The 17311-nt window shown below is 31.0% G+C and overlaps 4 protein-coding genes and 1 pseudogene across 5 annotated transcripts in view; 2 read left to right on the top strand and 3 right to left on the bottom strand.

Moving 5' to 3' along the window:
* Positions 1 to 2328: 2328 nt before the first annotated feature.
* On the bottom strand, positions 2329 to 3944 carry LOC110628801. 2 transcript variants are annotated; one of them, XM_021775607.2, is made up of 5 exons: positions 3643 to 3941; positions 3425 to 3562; positions 3233 to 3328; positions 2926 to 2991; positions 2329 to 2794 (listed from the first exon to the last, which is right to left on the bottom strand). In XM_021775607.2, coding segments are annotated over exons 1-5 (540 nt in total). In that variant the 5' UTR covers positions 3644 to 3941; the 3' UTR covers positions 2329 to 2555. The 2 variants fall into 2 exon arrangements, with proteins under 2 accessions (XP_021631299.2, XP_021631298.2); XM_021775606.2 differs by having other exon boundaries at positions 3425 to 3944.
* On the top strand, positions 3900 to 5610 carry LOC110628393 (putative receptor protein kinase ZmPK1). The gene is made up of 3 exons (XM_021775038.1): positions 3900 to 3933; positions 4743 to 5461; positions 5548 to 5610. The coding sequence occupies exons 1-3, from the start codon at positions 3900 to 3902 to the stop codon at positions 5608 to 5610; spliced, it is 816 nt and encodes a 271-aa protein (XP_021630730.1).
* Positions 5611 to 8582: 2972 nt separating this feature from the next.
* Positions 8583 to 10831, top strand: LOC110627772 (annotated as a pseudogene).
* Positions 10832 to 14230: 3399 nt separating this feature from the next.
* LOC122721368 lies at positions 14231 to 14716 on the bottom strand. Its single transcript, XM_043948954.1, has one exon. The coding sequence runs from the start codon at positions 14714 to 14716 to the stop codon at positions 14231 to 14233; it is 486 nt and encodes a 161-aa protein (XP_043804889.1).
* Positions 14717 to 15625: 909 nt separating this feature from the next.
* LOC122721367 overlaps positions 15626 to 17311 on the bottom strand; it is a 13145-nt gene continuing 11459 nt past the window's right edge. Inside the window, exons 2-4 of the mRNA XM_043948953.1 lie at positions 16842 to 17272; positions 15876 to 16137; positions 15626 to 15702 (exon numbers count right to left, since the gene is read on the bottom strand). Coding sequence (XP_043804888.1) covers positions 15626 to 15702; positions 15876 to 16137; positions 16842 to 17272 — 770 coding nt within the window. The remainder of the gene's footprint in view (positions 15703 to 15875; positions 16138 to 16841; positions 17273 to 17311) is intronic.

Below are 17311 nucleotides of genomic sequence, written 5' to 3'. Positions count from 1 at the left end.
ATTAAATTATTCATATCATATCAATTTTATCATTACCTTTGAATATAAATATCATGTAATTTATGATTAATCAATATAATAATTATATCTCTATATAAATTAGAAGTAAAAATTTTTATAAAAAAGAGTAAAAAAAAATATTATATATTGCTATAAAATTAAAAAATATATATATATTTTTTAAATCATTTTAATATATAATATTATATTTTTATTGATTATTTTTCATTAGATTTTTATATTTTTATAAATTTTATTATTATAAATTAATTTATTGTATATAAATAATAAATTAAAAATTGATTGAATTAATTCTATATTTATTTTTTTCATATATGATATTATAATTTTAATATATTATTATGAAATGAAATTATAAAATATACATTATAATGAAAGAGGGAAATAAGAGATTTTTTAAATTATCCTTACTTGAATATGATCATAATATATTTATCTTTATTTTGACTGGTTAACAATTAAAAAAAAATTAAATTTTGGATTGATTAGATTAATGTTTTTTTTAATTTAAATTTTATTATTAAGTAATATTTATTTTTTAAATTAATTTAAGTTAAACTAATAATTATATATGTAATATATTATATTAGTTAAACTAATCATTATTATTAGTGTAGGTACACATTTTATTTTATTATAAAAGAAAATTATATTAATTAAATAATTTTTTAATATAATAATTATTCATATATTTATATATTTTTATTTTATACTATATATAAAAATGAAAAGAGATTAAAATATTAAGATTTTGAATATTAAGATTGTATTTATTTTTTAACTTTCTAAGGAATGTTGAATTTGGATTTTAAAAATTTCTTTCTCTTACTATGAATGGTCTAGAAACATTATTTGAATTTATTTTTATTTTATGTTTTTTTAAAAATAAATAATTTAACAATTTATGTAGAATAAGATAATTTAAACCTAAAATCACATTCAAAATTTGAGGCAAAGAATTCTACAGTTTGTGACCATTAATATAAGAGTAAAAAACTTATATATAAAATAAATTTAAAAATTATTTGAATCAATTTATATAATAAAAAAATAAAAAAAAGAATTACAAAAAAAATTCTAAGAAAATTGAAAAACTGAGTTTTGTATTTTTATGTATCAATTTTCTAAATAAAAAAAAAAAACTGAAAACCTAGCTTTTTAGTTTTCAAACATTTAGTTATAATCTCAAAAATAATTGTAAGATATTTCTCATATTTTTCCAACATAATAAAGTTTTCTGGTTACTTTCAAATGGAAAATAACTACTCTTTTATAACAAAAAAATATATTATAATATTTTGATAACTAAAATTAATTGATTATTTTAAAAATATTGAAAATTAATTATATTATCAAATAATAAATTATTACTACATAGTAAAAATCCTAAAAGTAAAATTAATAAGTTTTAAATAAATTTTTAGATAAATTATTGAGTTACGGATAAAAAAATAACTTAATTTTGATTTTATTACAATTATATCTGTATTTTTTTTATTAATTAAAATATAATTTTTTAAAATTATTTTAATTATATTATGCTGTTGTTTATATTATTAAAAATTAACATAATTATCACGTGACGTCACTGAATTTCAAAATAAAATTAATAATAATTTAAAAATTTATAATAAAATTGTAATAAATTAAAGTATAAGTATTTTATTTTTATAATTATATATTTTATTAATAATTTTTAAAAAAAAGTGGAATAACGAAACTGAATTTATAATTTTAAATGAATTTTATATTATTTTAATTATTTAATAAAATTAGACGATTAAATTTTGTTATTTTTAAACTGAATTATATTAAATATTATTTTAAATTATTTTTTAATACTTTATATCTAATGTATTTAATAAAATTATTTTTTAACGATAGTTTCAAAAGTAATGTTAAATGGTGCATATTAGATAGATTAAAAAAAATGGGTCGATAATAATTTTAATTAAAATAAAATAAGATAAATTATTATTATAAAATTACTAATAAAAATTAAAAAAATTAAATAATAATTTTGAAATATATTTAATAACAAAAAATAATTAATAATTTTGTAAGTTTTCAACTATACAAGTAATTGTAGAGTATAATTGTATAATAACTTATGTAAAATTTAAAGTCTATCATAGGCTCAAACTTTATTCCTAAAAAATAAAAATTCAGACAAATTGTATATTATTTTTTCATGGGAGCCAAATTGTAAAAGTTTATTGGCATACATCAAAAGAAATGATAAAAAAAAAAAAAAAAAAAAAAGAAGATACAAATTCTGCAAGTAATGTAACTGTGAAACTCAGAGGCTTGCAGAAAACTAATGAAAATGATATACAATAGCTCGCAGAAAACTAATGAATACATTGAATTAAATAATTTGGCCATAGATCCAAAAGTTATTTAAATCTGACTGTTTAAAGTTTCCTACCAACTCTTAATTTCCGTACTTTGCGAATGGGATGTGCCACATCCCAAGCAGCTGACTTGCACAATAATGATAGTGAGCAGCTTGCAATGGAGCTTGTTTTGCTGATTTAAGAAGGTTTCTGCACATGAAATTTTGAGCTGCCAATTCTTGAGATTCCCTTGGAGCTGCCTCTTCTCATGTTCGGAGAGCTTTCTGCTTTAGCTTTAGCTTGACTAGACTCGCTAGCACTGGCCTTGGCCTTGGTTTGGAATTGGATTGGCTTCCTGGGTTCAGAGTTGCACTTCCTCAAAGCCAAAGACTTTTCATTATTGGCCTTTTTTCTACTTCCAAACATGCCATCATTTGCTGACAAACAAATTGTAAAGAATTCAAAATCTTAGCAGATAATGCAGTCCATTGTTCATGAGTAAACAATGTGTAACTTTCTAAATTCAAATCTGAATGAGCAGCTCAAGAATGAATTATGAACAAGATACCAGGACTAGATAAGACTGCTCGAGGACGCGAGATCAATTGAGCTTTGCCATGAACTTTGTTATTCTCTGTTAGAAATTGAAATCAGGATGTGGGTAAGTAATTTAAGAAAAGAAGTGTCTGATTCTTACCCAATCCTAAAAATTTAACGTACTCACTCATGCCCAATATCAAACATATCGGATGCGAGATGTTTATGGGGAACCCAACTCATCCAATATGTCAAATAGAGAGGAGCGCCCAAGGTTTTACAAGGTAGATCCAGCAAAATCGCAAAACAAAATGAAAATAATGAGCTAAGTGTCCAACCTTTAGAAGCAGAAACTGGTTCGGTTGTGAGGTTTGGGACATAAGGCTGTGTGATTCTGGCAATCAAAGCTGGTGAATCACTTTGATTCTCCTTCTCTGCAAGAAGTACAATAATTAGAACAAAATTGCCAGCAAATAATAAATCCAACGCAGAGTCATGAGAAAGTTCTTATCAGCAATGAAAAACTGTACCAGGGGAGAAGCAGGCTAGCACAGATAGAGATTCAAGAACCTTCAAGAACTTCGAATCTCCATTAATCTCTAGTGGAAAAATTTCAGACTCAGTGTCATCTTCTTGTTCTTGTTTCCTCACCCTGACTCTTGGGTACACTGCAAAATCCATAAACCAACACAACTGAAACACAAACTACCCACAAAGCTGTTAAACAAGAGAGACAGAGATGGCCTACTCCTAATGCTTCAGGCTTCACTTGAGCAAGCTCCAAAATGCTGCGTCGTTTTGTTCTTCAGAATTCTAGGAAAAGAAGAAGAGTCCTGCAACAGCACGAACTTAAAGCAAAGAAAAAGAAAACAGCCCACTTTTTGGTGTTATGTGTCCAAATTCAAATGCAGAAAGCTCTCGTTTAAAAACAGAAGTAGCCTTTGATGAGCTTCTGGAGTAACGGTCACTTAAAAACAAAGAATAGTAAATTGCAAGGAAGCCCAAATGGCTAGTGATGAAGTTGTCAGTTTGAATGATGGTTGCGTTGCAGACAGGGAACCACAGCATGCTCCATCAATGCTTCAATTTATTAAATTTCAGTTTTTTTTTTATACAGAGGATGCACGATAGCCCAATACAAACTAATGGCCTGTGTCAACTCTCATGTCCAAAGCCCATTTGTTTATTGCCCAAGACGCCCATTCCCAGTTCTCCTCTTTTCGCTCTGTTTTAGATGAGGTTTACAAAATATGACTTTATAAGATAAAATTTTTCACATTTTTTAAAATAAAATATTTTTTTATTATTTAAAATTTAATAAATTTTTTATAATATATAAACTAAATAATAATTTTCTTTAAATAAATCATGAAGGTTTGATGATTTTTTTTTCTTAATAAAACAAAGGACTTTGTATCATAAGATGAGTTTCGTTATAATTATGGTACTAAAGACAAGCTGCTTTGGTTGTTGGAATAGTTGTGACCTCGTGCGTGGATATCATGTTTCATGAATGACATGTGCAAAACCATTTTATAAAAGTCAAAATACATCATTACATCTATTAAATTTTTTTTAAAAATCTTTTTTTATTAAAATTCATCGCTACCTACTAATAATTAAGAATTTAAAGTTATTTTAATTTTATATTTAAATAATTTATATTTATAATTTGATATTTTTAAAATTTAAAGTGTTAATTTGATTCCCTCTATAAGTATTGGATATCGGTGATAATTTTGAGACTTGTGCCTCTTAATACGTTTTGTTCATAATTCCTACGTACATTTTCTCTTATGGATGCTTGCTTGCTCCTTCTGTCTCTAATATTTCATTTTTATTCTTCAGTGTCTGATTCTTCATTGCAAGAAGGCTATTCTCTCTCTGTCAATGGCGTTCTTGTTTCACCAACCGGAGTTTTCTCTGCCCGATTTTACCCTGTCGGGGACAACGCTTACTGTTTCTCTATATGGTTCACAGAACCATCTTGCAATAGAGATTCTTGCACCATTGTTTGGATGGCCAATCGTGATTTTCCTGTTAATGGCGTTCGCTCAAAGCTCTGGTTGCAAACCACTGGTAATCTAGTCTTAACTGATGCTGGACCTAGGTCCATTGCCTGGTCTACACACACAGCTTCCCTCTCCTCGACGGAGCTCATCCTACTTGACACCGGCAATCTTGTTCTGCGAAGTCTGAATGGTGTTATTCTCTGGCAAAGCTTCGATTCACCCACCAATACCCTTCTTCCTTCGCAACGATTTAACAAAGATGTGCAACTTGTCTCCTCAAGAACACCAACAAACTTTTCCTCTGGTTTCTACAAGCTGTTCTTCGACAACGATAATCTTCTTCGACTTCTGTATGATGATTCAGAGGTTACAAGTGTTTACTGGCCAACCCCATGGCTTCCGCCCTGGCTTACTAACAGATTCCCCTACAACAGCAGTAGATTTGCCTTTCTCGACAGTTTGGGCAAGTTTACTTCATCAGATAATTTATCGTTTGTATCAGCAGATTACGGAGTGAGACTTCAGCGAAGATTGGCACTTGATTTCGGGCTTTTTGTAAATTTAGAGGTGGAAAACTTTTTATTATTTGTGAATTTAGGGTTAGAATAAAAGTATTTATGAATTTGAGATTAAGGTGACAGGTGGCAGACAAAAAGCTTGTTTGGCGCCTGTTTGACAGACGCCAGAGCCTGGCGCCTGTTTGACAGACGCCAGAGCCTGGCGCCACTTAAAATAGCGCCAGACCATTATTTTACTTTTTTAATTTTTTAAAATTGTCTGGCGCCACTCACAATAGCGCCAGACCATTATTTTTTTAATTTTTTTTTTTAAAAATGGCCTAGCGCCACACAAAGTGGCGTCAGGCCTTAATTTTTTTTTAAAATTTTTTTAATTATTAAAATATTATAATTATATTAATTAATATATTATTTTTATATTATATTTTTATTATAATAATATTTTATAATATATTTTATTAATTTTAATATATTTTTATAATAATATTATAATTAAATAATATTAATTATAAATTTATTTATTTGATATTAAATATGTATAAAAATATTAAATTAAATAATTAATAAAAAAATAAATTAATAAATTAATATAAATATTTAAAATTATAAAAATTAAATTTATTTTTATTAAGTTGATATTGTGCCGCCGTATATAATTATAAAATAATATTAATTTTATGATAATGTATATAATTACATAATAATATTAATTTTATAATCATAAAATAAAAATATTAAATTATCTAATAGTCTCTGTATTAAAAAAATAATTTAAATTAAAAATATTAAATTATTAATTTTATAATCATAATATTAAAAATATTAAATTATTAAAAATATTAAATATTAAATTATTAAATTAAAAATAATATTAATTTTATAATCATAATATTAAAAATATTAAATTATTAATTTTATAATCATAATATTAAAAATATTAAATTATTAAAAATATTAAATATTAAATTATTAAATTAAAAATAATATTAATTTTATAATCATAATATTAAAAATATTAAATTATTAAATAATTTAAATTAAATTATTTAATAAAAATATTAATTTTATGATATCTGAATATTCCCATTTCCCATATTCAAGAACGCGTTGGAGCTGAAGTTGTTGAATATTTTTATTTTATGATTATAAAATTAATATTATTATTGAATATTTTTATTTTATGATTATAAAATTAATATTATTATTGAATATTTTTATTTTATGATTATAAAATTAATATTATTATGTAATTATATATATTATCATAAAATTAATATTATTTTGTAATTATGTACGGCGGCACAATATCAGCTTAATAAAAATAAATTTAATTTTTATATTTTTAAATATTTATACTAATTTATTAATTTATTTTTTTATTAATTATTTAATTTAATATTTTTATATATATTTAATATCAAATAAATAAATTTATAATTAATATTATTTAATTATAATATTATTATAAAAATATATTAAAATTAATAAAATATATTATAAAATATTATTATAATAAAAATATAATATAAAAATAATATATTAATTAATATAATTATAATATTTTAATAATTAAAAAAATTTTAAAAAAAAATTAAGACCTGGCGCCACTTTGAGTGGCGCCAGGTCATTTTTTAAAAAAAAAAAATTAAAAAAATAATGGTCTGGCGCCATTGTGAGTGGCGTCAGACCATTTAAAAAAAATAAAAAAATAAAATAATGGACTGACGCCTGTCAAACAGGCGCCAAACAAACTTTTCGGCTGCCACCTGTCACCCAACCCCAAATCCGTAAATACTTTTATCCTAACTCTAAATTCACAAATAAAAAATTTTTCACTGCTAAATTTATAAAAAGCCCAATCAAAGACAATAAAAAGGAGATAAAAAAGAAAAGAGAGAAAAAAAAAAAACCAACCTTTAAAAGAACGGGATCTATACTTGGAAGGCACACTCTTGGCAGTTCTCTTCTTCTTCGAGCAAACAGCAAATCGCCTTGCACTCTTCTCGGAACCACCATATCTTTTATCAGCCTTATAATTTTCCGCACCAAAATTCAATCGGCGACCCGTGATGCCCGATTTCTTCCTGGAAATCCTAGTTTTCTTACCACTTGACGAAGAAGCAGAAGCAGAACTCGAGAACCCAGAGATCCCATCAGGTGGTTGCTGGAAATTACTGTCGTATCCGCACTGATTACCATGGTTAGGAGCAATCGAATCTTGAAAAGGATTTTCTTCCTCCTTAGGGCGTTCCTGAGCAAGAGCAAGAAAATGCTTAGCAAAGAAAGTAGTAGATCCTGCTACAGCTGCGGCAAGGAGAAATTGCCACATCTTTTTAAAATGGAAAAGAGAGGTTAGTGGTGGTTGGTGCAGGTTGAGAATAGAGTGAAGTGAAGAGTAGGGGAAGGGAGAGGGAAGAGTTAGGTGGCCGGTGGCGGAGCTGCCAAAGTTGGTTTATTTGGGTGTGTTTCAGAGATGAGCTTTTTTTTATATCGTAATTAAGAAAATAATTATGAATTTAGATTCTGAAAATTATTTTTTTAATTGTGCATTATATGAAAAATATTTGTTTCCTTATTTTAATTTTTCAATTTGGAAAGTTTGATCACTTTTCCCAATTTTTGCTCTTAATCTCCTCTCATCAACATGCATAATTAAGATGCATATGAAAAATATGCTCAAATCACGTTGTTAACATACACTCCTACTACAAGAGAGTCCACCTCCATATAAGTGTGAATTTTAATAGGAAATTTTTATTTTTTTGAGTGCATCTTCTAATACTAATGGTTTCACCTTTGCACGATAAGGTGGTATACCTGAAGCACTCTCATTCCAGTTTTTATTGCACTCCGATAACCTGAGGCTTGCAGGGTACCAAGTCCCACAACTGTGACAATATCCTAATCCACTGACCACCAGTGGCCTAAAACTTCTATACAAAAACTGTAAAGGGTTACAAAAGGCTTATATTTTCTTGCTCATTACTATCCAATTTGAACTTTTTTTTTTCTTTTTTTTTTTAGTTTATGAAAAAGATATTAATTCTCAGTATAGCGTTACGTAATTAAATTTTTCTTACTGCTGCAATATTAAAGTTTCAAAACATTCAAAAACAGGGGTCTGATAGTGAGGAAGACAGGTTGTATAAAAAAGCTTTGGAGTTTGTTTCAGAGATGCTGTCAAGATGATGACCCCACAGTATCTATTTCAGTCATCTTTGTCCTCCTATATACTATCTGCCGACAACAAATTCTGAACTGTTACGCACCAAACTCCAGGCTTATTTGGTAAAAGTTTTGCGTATGAAATCAGAACACGAATCAGTACAGACAATCTTATTTATCAAATCCAAACATATACTACAAATATACATTGGCCGCAAGCTTTTGTCTCTCCCATAAGTTCTTCCACCACCAACTTGTCAAAAGAATCTCTCTCAATCTAAGTAAGCATGTCTATTAATTGTATATGTTGTCTTGAAATCTATCTAGCCAGTCATCTTGCCTTGATTTCCATGGCTTCGAAATCCCACCAACTCCATTTTATCTTATTTCCTTATATGGCTCAAGGCCACATGATTCCTATGGTTGACATAGCCAGATTGTTAGCTCAGCATGGTGTGATCATTACTATAATTACCTCACCTCTTAATTCAAAGCGCTTTGCTTCAACTCTTGCTCGCACTGTTGAATCTGGGCTCCAAATTCACCTTGTTAAAGTCCCATTTCCATCGGAAGAAGCAGGATTGCCAAAAGGGTGTGAGAATCTTGACATGCTTCCCACACTGGGCTTAGGCATTGATTTCGTCTCTGCAACCAACTTGCTACAAGAACCAGTAGAAAGATTGCTTGAAGAAATCCAACCAAGGCCTAATTGCATAATCTCTGATATGTGTTTACCTTACACGAGTCGTGTCGCTAGCAAGTTTCAGATTCCAAGAATTGTTTTCAATGGAGTCTGTTGCTTTACTGTGTTGTGCTTGCACATACACTTCCCAGATTGCTGATACTGTAACCTGTAAATCAGAATACTTCCAGGTGCCTGGTTTGCCTGATCATATTGAAGTAACCAAAGAACAGCTCCCAGAAGCCATGCATCAAAATTTGCAAATAATGAATGAGCAATTGATGGCTGCTGAAAGTGTGACTTATGGGATTATTTATAATTCTTTTGAAGAGTTGGAGCCAGCTTACGTCCAAGAATTCAAAGAGGCAAGAGGGGATAAGGTATGGTGTATTGGTCCAGTTTCACTAGCAACAAAGATGACTTGGATAAGCTCCAAAGAGGCGATAAGTCCTCAGTTGATGGACACAAATGCTTCAAGTGGCTTAATTCTCAAAAACCAGACTCTGTATTATATGTTTGTTTTGGTAGCCTTTGCAATCTGATAACTTCACAGTTGATAGAACTTGGCTTAGCATTAGAAGCATCAAATAAACCTTTCATTTGGGTGCTAAGGGGAGGGGGGAAATCAACCCAAATAGAAAAATGGATTGAAGAAGATGGTTTTGAAGAAAGGATTAAAGAAAGAGGCTTTTTAATTCGTGGCTGGGCTCCCCAAGTAGCTATATTGTCACATGCAGCAGTTGGAGGATTCTTGACGCATTGTGTGTGGAATTGAATACTAGAAGGAATATGTGCAGGCAAACCAATGGTTACATGGCCACTTTTTGGAGACCAGTTCTTGAATGAGAGGCTAGTTGTTGATGTGTTAAAGATCGGTGTAAGGGCTGGGACAGAGGTGCCTGTGCCGTGGGGGGGGGGGGGGGAAGAAGACAAGATAGGAGTGCTGGTAAAAAGGAAAGATGTGAAGAGGGCCATAGAGAGGTTAATGGATGGAGGAGAGGAAGGTGATGAAATGAGAGAAAGAGCCATAGAGCTTAGCAGGTTGGCAAATGGAGCAATGGAACCTGAGGGCTCTTCTTATGTCAACATGGAAATGCTAATACAAGATATCATGCAGCAAACATTTGTTAGGGAATCAGCACAATGTGACGCTGTAAATCAGCAAAAATTTGCAGGACCCCATGACTGCAGTCTGCAAATTAATAGCAATTTCCAATCTTCATTTCACCTCCTTGGTATTGCAATGGCTTCTGATTAGAGATGGTCTGCTCAAGTGTTAATATTGTCATCCTGCTACAGGAGCTTTCTTTACACACTGTGGTTGGAATTCAACCCTTGAAGGCATCTCCGCCGGCGTACCAGTAGTTGCCTTCCCGTTGTTCGTCGAGCAATTCTACAATGAAAAGTTGGTGGTGGAAGCGCTAGGAATTGGGGGGAGTGTAGGAGTTGAGGCTGCAGTTACATGAGGATTAGAAGACAAGTGAGGAGTAGTGATGAAGAGAGAGCAAGTAAAGAAGGCTATTGAGATAGTAAGGGATAAAGAGAAAGAGGGAGAAGAGAGAAGGAGGGCTTTTTGCAAAATTAGGGGTGGGATTATCTGTGGATTTAGGGTTGAATATAAATTATTTGCGGATTTGGGGTTGGACTGCCAGGTGGCATCCGAAAAGAAAACCTGCCGCCTGTTTAACAGGCGCCAGGCATTATTTTTTTTTTTTAAGAATGGCCTGGCGCCACTCTAAGTGGCGCCAGGCCATTCTTTTCTTTTTTTATTTTTTTTTTATTTTTTTATAAAATTATAAAATAATATTATTATATAATTAAAAATTACTCATATTATTTAACAATAATATTATATATTATTTAAAATATTATAATTATATTAATTAATTAATATATGAGTGTATAACTATTTAAAATTATAAAAATTAAATTTATTTTTATTGAATTGCTATTATCCAGTCATACAGAATAATATTAATATCCTAATATTTTAGAGAGTTATGAAATATATTATTATATAATTTGATAATTGCCGGACTTTTATCACTTTAGGGGAAACTAAATCCGAAAAAGTGAAATAGGTCTAAGGTCTCAGAAACCCACTTTATTTAGCCGGTCCAGCATATTCGGTCCTGATCCAGACACGGGACAGATCGGGTTGGCTGCGAGTCTTGATCCAGTACGAGGAGTCCAGCCTTGTGATGTGACTTGAAGAAGGACAGCAAACCCAGTCAATTCGCAACTCTGCTCGCATGCGCGCTGAAGGAATTAAATAACCGTCTGACGTGAAAAGGGTCCTGACATTTCCGTACTAACGATATAAGCAGTTTCGGTTGTAATTAAATAATATTATATATTTTTATAATAATAATTTTTTTATAATTTTAATATATTAATATTGAATAAATTTTATTATTAATTTTTAAATAAAAAATTACTGTAATTTATAATTTCATAATTATAAAATTAATATTATACTGCAATTAGATATATAAAAACAATTCGATTATAATTTAGATATATAAAAATAATTTAATAATGTTATATATATTTATTTAATGATAAAATTTTTTATTATTTTAATAAATTAATACAGTAATATTATTATTAAATAATATCAATAATTTTTTAATTATATAATAATATTATTTTATAATTTTATAAAAAAATAAAAAAAAGAAAAGAATGGCCTGGCGCCACTCTAAGTGGCGCCAGGCCATTCTTAAAAAAAAAAAAATAATGCCTGGCGCCAGGCCCTGGCGCCTGTTAAACAGGCGGCAGGTTTTCTTTTCGGGTGCCACCTGGCAGTCCAACCCCAAATCCGTAAATAATTTATCTCCAACCCTAAATCCACAAATAAGTTTTCTCCCGCCCCTAATTTTGCAAAAAGCCCAGAGAAGGAAGAGAGCAAGAGAGCTTGGAGAAATGGCTAAAAGGACAATTGATGAAGGTGGATCTTCTTACCTTGATATGGAAATGATGATCCACTATGTACCAGGAAAAGGTCCCTCTAGAGCTTAGGGCCATATTTTGATAGATTTTACACCTTTTTAATTAGAGTGTTTATGAAAATATTGTAAATAAACTTTTACTTTATGGGTTTAAATTCATTGGTATTAGAGTTATTTGTAGATCTGAAAGATTTCGAAATTTTTCAGTTCAAGTTAATTATATCAAAAAATAACCTTTTAACTTAGAAGTGCAAATACCATTTAAGCTTTTTTATCCAAAACAAAATTGAAAATTTCTATTTAAGCTCACTTAAATTCTATCTCTAATTGAAAGAAGCCATGTGAAACACTTTCTGTTTTTTTATAACTGCAGATTTCATTGCTTGAAAGCTCAAAAGAACAATATAAGACCCAAACAAATATGCCCATTCTGCCGAAGCCTTCCAATATCACAGAGCCCTAAGCCATTTGTGGTGGAGATGACAGATGGAGGTCCAGCAAGAGTGCGAGGAGGTAAGGAGGAGACTGCTTCAAGCCATGCAAGGACTTCTTCACCCAAATAACTCAATTTTCTCGCAAGAAGGATCACGTAATAGAAAACTCTAGAAAAATTTGAAGTTTGAAATTTTTATGGAGGAAAATAAATCAAGTCTCAAGTTATTGATATACAACACTACAAGTTTTTCCACTACATTTCATTTAATAATATTTTAGATTTAACTAATAACTGCACCTTCAAGAAGCCTTTGCATACAAAAGGCAAGATGTGGCCAATGCAACTACTGAAAATGACTTGTTGCAGTTGCATTTTTATGCCTAAAAGATGGGCCAAAGTTTCACTTTGCAGATGCACTGATTTTTTCTTTGTCGACAAGAAAGATATTATATGTCCAAGTTCCAAACTGGATCTTGTTTTTTCCATTCACTAGACAATGAATCTGAACTGCCCAACAGTATAGTCCTTTTCTTTCTTAATTGTCACCCTTTTCTATAACAAAAACAATTCTATCTTAACCCAAACTTTTTGCTGATCAACACAGAATCCAGCTGTTTGGTTTAAGAGAAAATTTTCATGTGTGCAGTGAAAAATGATAAATGATGATGGGTTCGTTGAGTTCAATCAACCAGTGATAAATTCTAATCATGGAAACTTTTGACTTTAACTTCTCTGTTATTATAATGATCAATTGATCTTATCTGCACCAGTAAAAATGAAGTGGGTCTCTTTACCTGATGAAGAAGACATTATAAAACTTTCCACCAAAGAGTATCCAAAGGTGATTTGACTAATCAGAATCACTATGACTCTGAGATGCCCACAAAGCAAAAACATTAAAAATACGAAACTTTCTCCATGAAGAATGTGTTTTTATTCTCCTAAAATTTTGTAAATTAATAGAACTTTACATTTTATGTGATTTTAATAAAAAATTCACTTCTATAAAATTAATTATAACTAAAACCAATTTGTTAATTTGGGGAAACTTACAGAATAATAATTTTAGAGCCATGTAGATTAATACTAACACATAAATAACAACAATTTCATTGTTTCAGCTTTTTATACATAGAGATTCTCTCCTTCAGCTTCACATATATACTATCTTAAAAACAAAAATAACACTACCTCCAAGTTTCAAAAACTATACTCAGTACAGTTGCCCACAAAATGAAAATAAACAAAGACTAGTTAAATTAATCATGTGAAACCCAACCTTCTATTCTTCCAGAAGCTCAAGAGGACGTACAGTGCCATCATTCTCTGTTCTGAGTTCTACAATTTTTGACATTTTCTCTAATTGAAGTGACTGGACTGGACCTTCAAATTCATTGAAAGAAAAAACTTAACTTTTCTTCAGTTTCTTAATCCAATCTTGATTCTTGATCAGATTTCTCGGCAAAATGACTTTCTTTTGACATGGGGTGAATTCTCTCTGTGTTCTCTTGATCTGCACTCAGTTTTGTTCTGTTTCTTCACTTTCCAGAGGTGAGCCCCAAAATCTGCAAGCTACAGCGCAGACCTGCTTCTCGTCAATAACAACGCATTCTTTGGTGGTGAAATACTGTAGGAAACATACATCTTATTTTCCTCATCTTCCACTTCACTTTCTTGCCCTGCATCTTCACTTATGTTGCCAAATTTTGGTTCAACTTTTGATGAATCCTCCCGGATTTTGCTTTCTCTCCTTACACCGACCTTAAAAAACATTACCCGCTTGCGCCATGAGAGCAAAGTACAGTTTGGCCGGAGCGTCGCCCTGTTTGAATGAAGGAAAAACAGGGTGTTTCGGACCCATTTACAGAAGCATTTGGTTTTACTTGGTTGGGTCTTGGCTTGCTTGGAACGCTTGACTCTAACCTGTCCTATGCAGGTAACTTTTGGGGAGGAAGGCTCTTGGGTTTCATTGGCGCCATTCTTCTTCCTAACGAACATAGGACTTGAACGTGACCTGCCTCTACTTCTGCTACTAACATTGCTCCTCAAAAATCTCATCAATGGTGGAGGATAATTCTCGGTCGGACCCGGGCTGGATATGGGCTTTGTATATATCTTCATCTTCCAAGAATGTCCCTCTCTCCCTCTCCCTCTGTGTCGTGGAGCGCCTCTATACTCCGTTGGGTGAGATAGAGAGAGAAAACAGAGAATTGAGAGTTTGATGAAGCTGGGAAATGAAGAGGAGAGGATATGGCAATATGCCAGGTGGACAGTTTCCTAGTTTTAGATTTTTTTTTTTTTCTATATTTGAATAAATTCATGCCTTGGCCATGTTAAGGGATCAGACATGCAATGCAACAGAGAGAGACTCTACGTAGGACAATAATTTAATAATAAATGATAAATAGATATATATATTTTAATAAATAGATGTGTGAATTTTTAAAATATGATAATTAATTAATATTTTTTTATTTTTTATACATATGACTTTATTCTATATGATTGATTGTATTTTATAATTTTGGTAGAGAGATGAGGTTATCTATTTAAGAGAAAATTTAATATTAAAAGGTGATTAACCACTGGTAACAAACTATATTTTACTTTTAGAAAAGGATAATTCATTTATTATTCAAAGAAAAAATGCATCTAGAACTTTGCTTTTGCTTAAGTTTTCATTAAATAGTCTCTAACCTTCTGATAATTACATTCTTTCAACTAAAACTTCGATTTGCAGTAGGTAATTCCTGCATTTGTTATTAAAAAAAATCTCTGTATGTTTCTTATTCCTATTCCTATGTATTCAGGATTAGGATGGTAATAGGTATGGGGTATGTGAGAATTATTATATATGAATACAATGTAAAATCATTAAACTTTTTGATCCTACAATTGAAACAATGGATCATTATATCTTCATCTAGCACTTTGCTTTTGCTTAAGTCTTCTGATAATCACATTCCTTCAATCAAACTTTGATTTGCAGTAGGTAATCCCTGGTATCACATACTTTTGCTCAGCAAATGTCACAGCTTCATCATCTGTGAAACAATACTCAGGTTTAGAAAGAGACATTTCACATGACAAGGCTTTTTGTTAGCGTATGGTAATCCCAACTCATGCAAACACCAATAGTTGAGTTGTTCCTTTCTTCCAAGAATATTATAACTCATAAACATACAACCTTTAGTGGATGGAGGCAGAAAAAACTTGCCTGATACAGTTGATGGGAAGATTTCGATTTCAGTCAGGAGTTTTACGCAGTCCCTCAGCGCCTGGAGTTCAGCTTCCTTCTCATTGAGTTTGGACTGGGCAGAATGCAATTCAGATTCTAGCTCCTCAATTTGATTTTCCTGCTGTTTGATGAGCAAATGAGACAGTTTCCGATCCAGTTCAGATGGCAATACTCCATGGCATTGGCAAAAAATATTGCTCTGACCCTCCAGTTTGTGAAGCCCACCAGAAAAAATCTCATTCTGCACAATATGTTTCTAGTAAAAACTACGGAATACCCCATCTTTAGAGCCAGTCACAGATGGACAATCCAGTGTTCAAGCCACTAACTTATAACATGCCACTCTTCCAGACTCAAGATTACAATCTACAGTTTACCATGAATCAGGTTTTTGAAGACCCATGTATCAACTGTCATTACAACTGGTAAAGGCACCAACAAACTACTAATCCAAAATACAGATCCTATTTATAAATTTCCCAACAAATGAAGCTAATGACTTCCCTGAATGTTTTACAGTGTGATTCAAGTTGCACTATTATTTCAATTATCATTGAGTTCCTAATTGTAGATTTGTAGGTTCCTAGGATAAAGGCAGCCTGAATGCAAAAGAAATCAATTTTCCATTATAGTAATTGTCAAAACTAGCAACAATTACCGGAAGCACACCCAAGCATGACATGCATTTTTCAATATGTAATAGCTTCCTGTTAACCAGGTTGCCATGAAATGAGAGGGATATTAAACTTTTAACGGCTCTAAACACTGAGGTGAAATAAAGAAATAAACCTTCTGCCTATGATTGAAGTAAAAGTTTTATAAAACTGAAAACAAGTTGTTTCATATCTTATATGGGCAGATAAATGCACCAACAGGAAGGGCATGACTTTTACTGGTAAGAAAATTTAGAGAATAAACAACACGCATGTTTTTGAAAAGGCTCACCTTATCCATATTTGGTTCAACTCCTTCATGACCAGAAGCTTCAGGATAGGACCATGGAAGTTTTTGTAGTTCAGATGCAAGCTCTGCTTCCAGTTGATCCATTTCCAGCAGCTGTGGCTCTGGCTCTTCTGTAAGACCACTCCTTGGGCATTCAACATCATCAATCATTGGGATCCCAGAAACTTTGATAACTTTGGGGTCATTATTGTGCCCTATACCTGCTCTATAAAACTCTAGTTCATTATTACTGCTTAAATCTTTTGAGATAGCAGCAACTTTGGCTGACCTTCTTTTATACAATTCAGTTCTTAATTCTTTAACAGTTTTTGCAGTCTCATCCATGGCATTGCTTAGCTCACTGATCTCAGCTTTCTCGGCTGACATCATGTACATGATTCCAATGCTAAGTCCACAACCAAACAAAGAGCTTTCTGCAGAGCACAATATGATGTCAGCTCAATAAATACATG

This window comes from Manihot esculenta, chromosome 12 (genome assembly GCF_001659605.2).
Source record: "Manihot esculenta cultivar AM560-2 chromosome 12, M.esculenta_v8, whole genome shotgun sequence".
NCBI classification, from domain to species: Eukaryota; Viridiplantae; Streptophyta; class Magnoliopsida; order Malpighiales; family Euphorbiaceae; genus Manihot; species Manihot esculenta.
The sequence above is the reverse complement of the archived record's forward strand: the minus strand, read 5'-3'. Positions and strand labels throughout refer to the sequence as shown.

What these genes read in the sequence shown, in the direction of transcription:
- LOC110628801 (XM_021775606.2), bottom strand. Translation starts at nt 3,575, where the DNA reads ATGGATTTTGCAGTGTACCCAAGAGTCAGGGTGAGGAAACAAGAACAA. An exon ending in ACCAGTTTCTGCTTCTAAAG is followed by an intron (nt 2,992 to 3,232) that starts GTTGGACACTTA and finishes AATTTCTAACAG; the next exon opens with AGAATAACAAAGTTCATGGC. An exon ending in AGCAGTCTTATCTAGTCCTG is followed by an intron (nt 2,795 to 2,925) that starts GTATCTTGTTCA and finishes TTTGTTTGTCAG; the next exon opens with CAAATGATGGCATGTTTGGA.
- LOC110628393 (XM_021775038.1), top strand. Translation starts at nt 3,900, where the DNA reads ATGGCTAGTGATGAAGTTGTCAGTTTGAATGATG. An exon ending in AGTTGTCAGTTTGAATGATG is followed by an intron (nt 3,934 to 4,742) that starts GTTGCGTTGCAG and finishes TTTATTCTTCAG; the next exon opens with TGTCTGATTCTTCATTGCAA. An exon ending in CACTTGATTTCGGGCTTTTT is followed by an intron (nt 5,462 to 5,547) that starts GTAAATTTAGAG and finishes TTAAGGTGACAG; the next exon opens with GTGGCAGACAAAAAGCTTGT.
- LOC122721368 (XM_043948954.1), bottom strand. Translation starts at nt 14,716, where the DNA reads ATGAGATTTTTGAGGAGCAATGTTAGTAGCAGAAGTAGAGGCAGGTCA.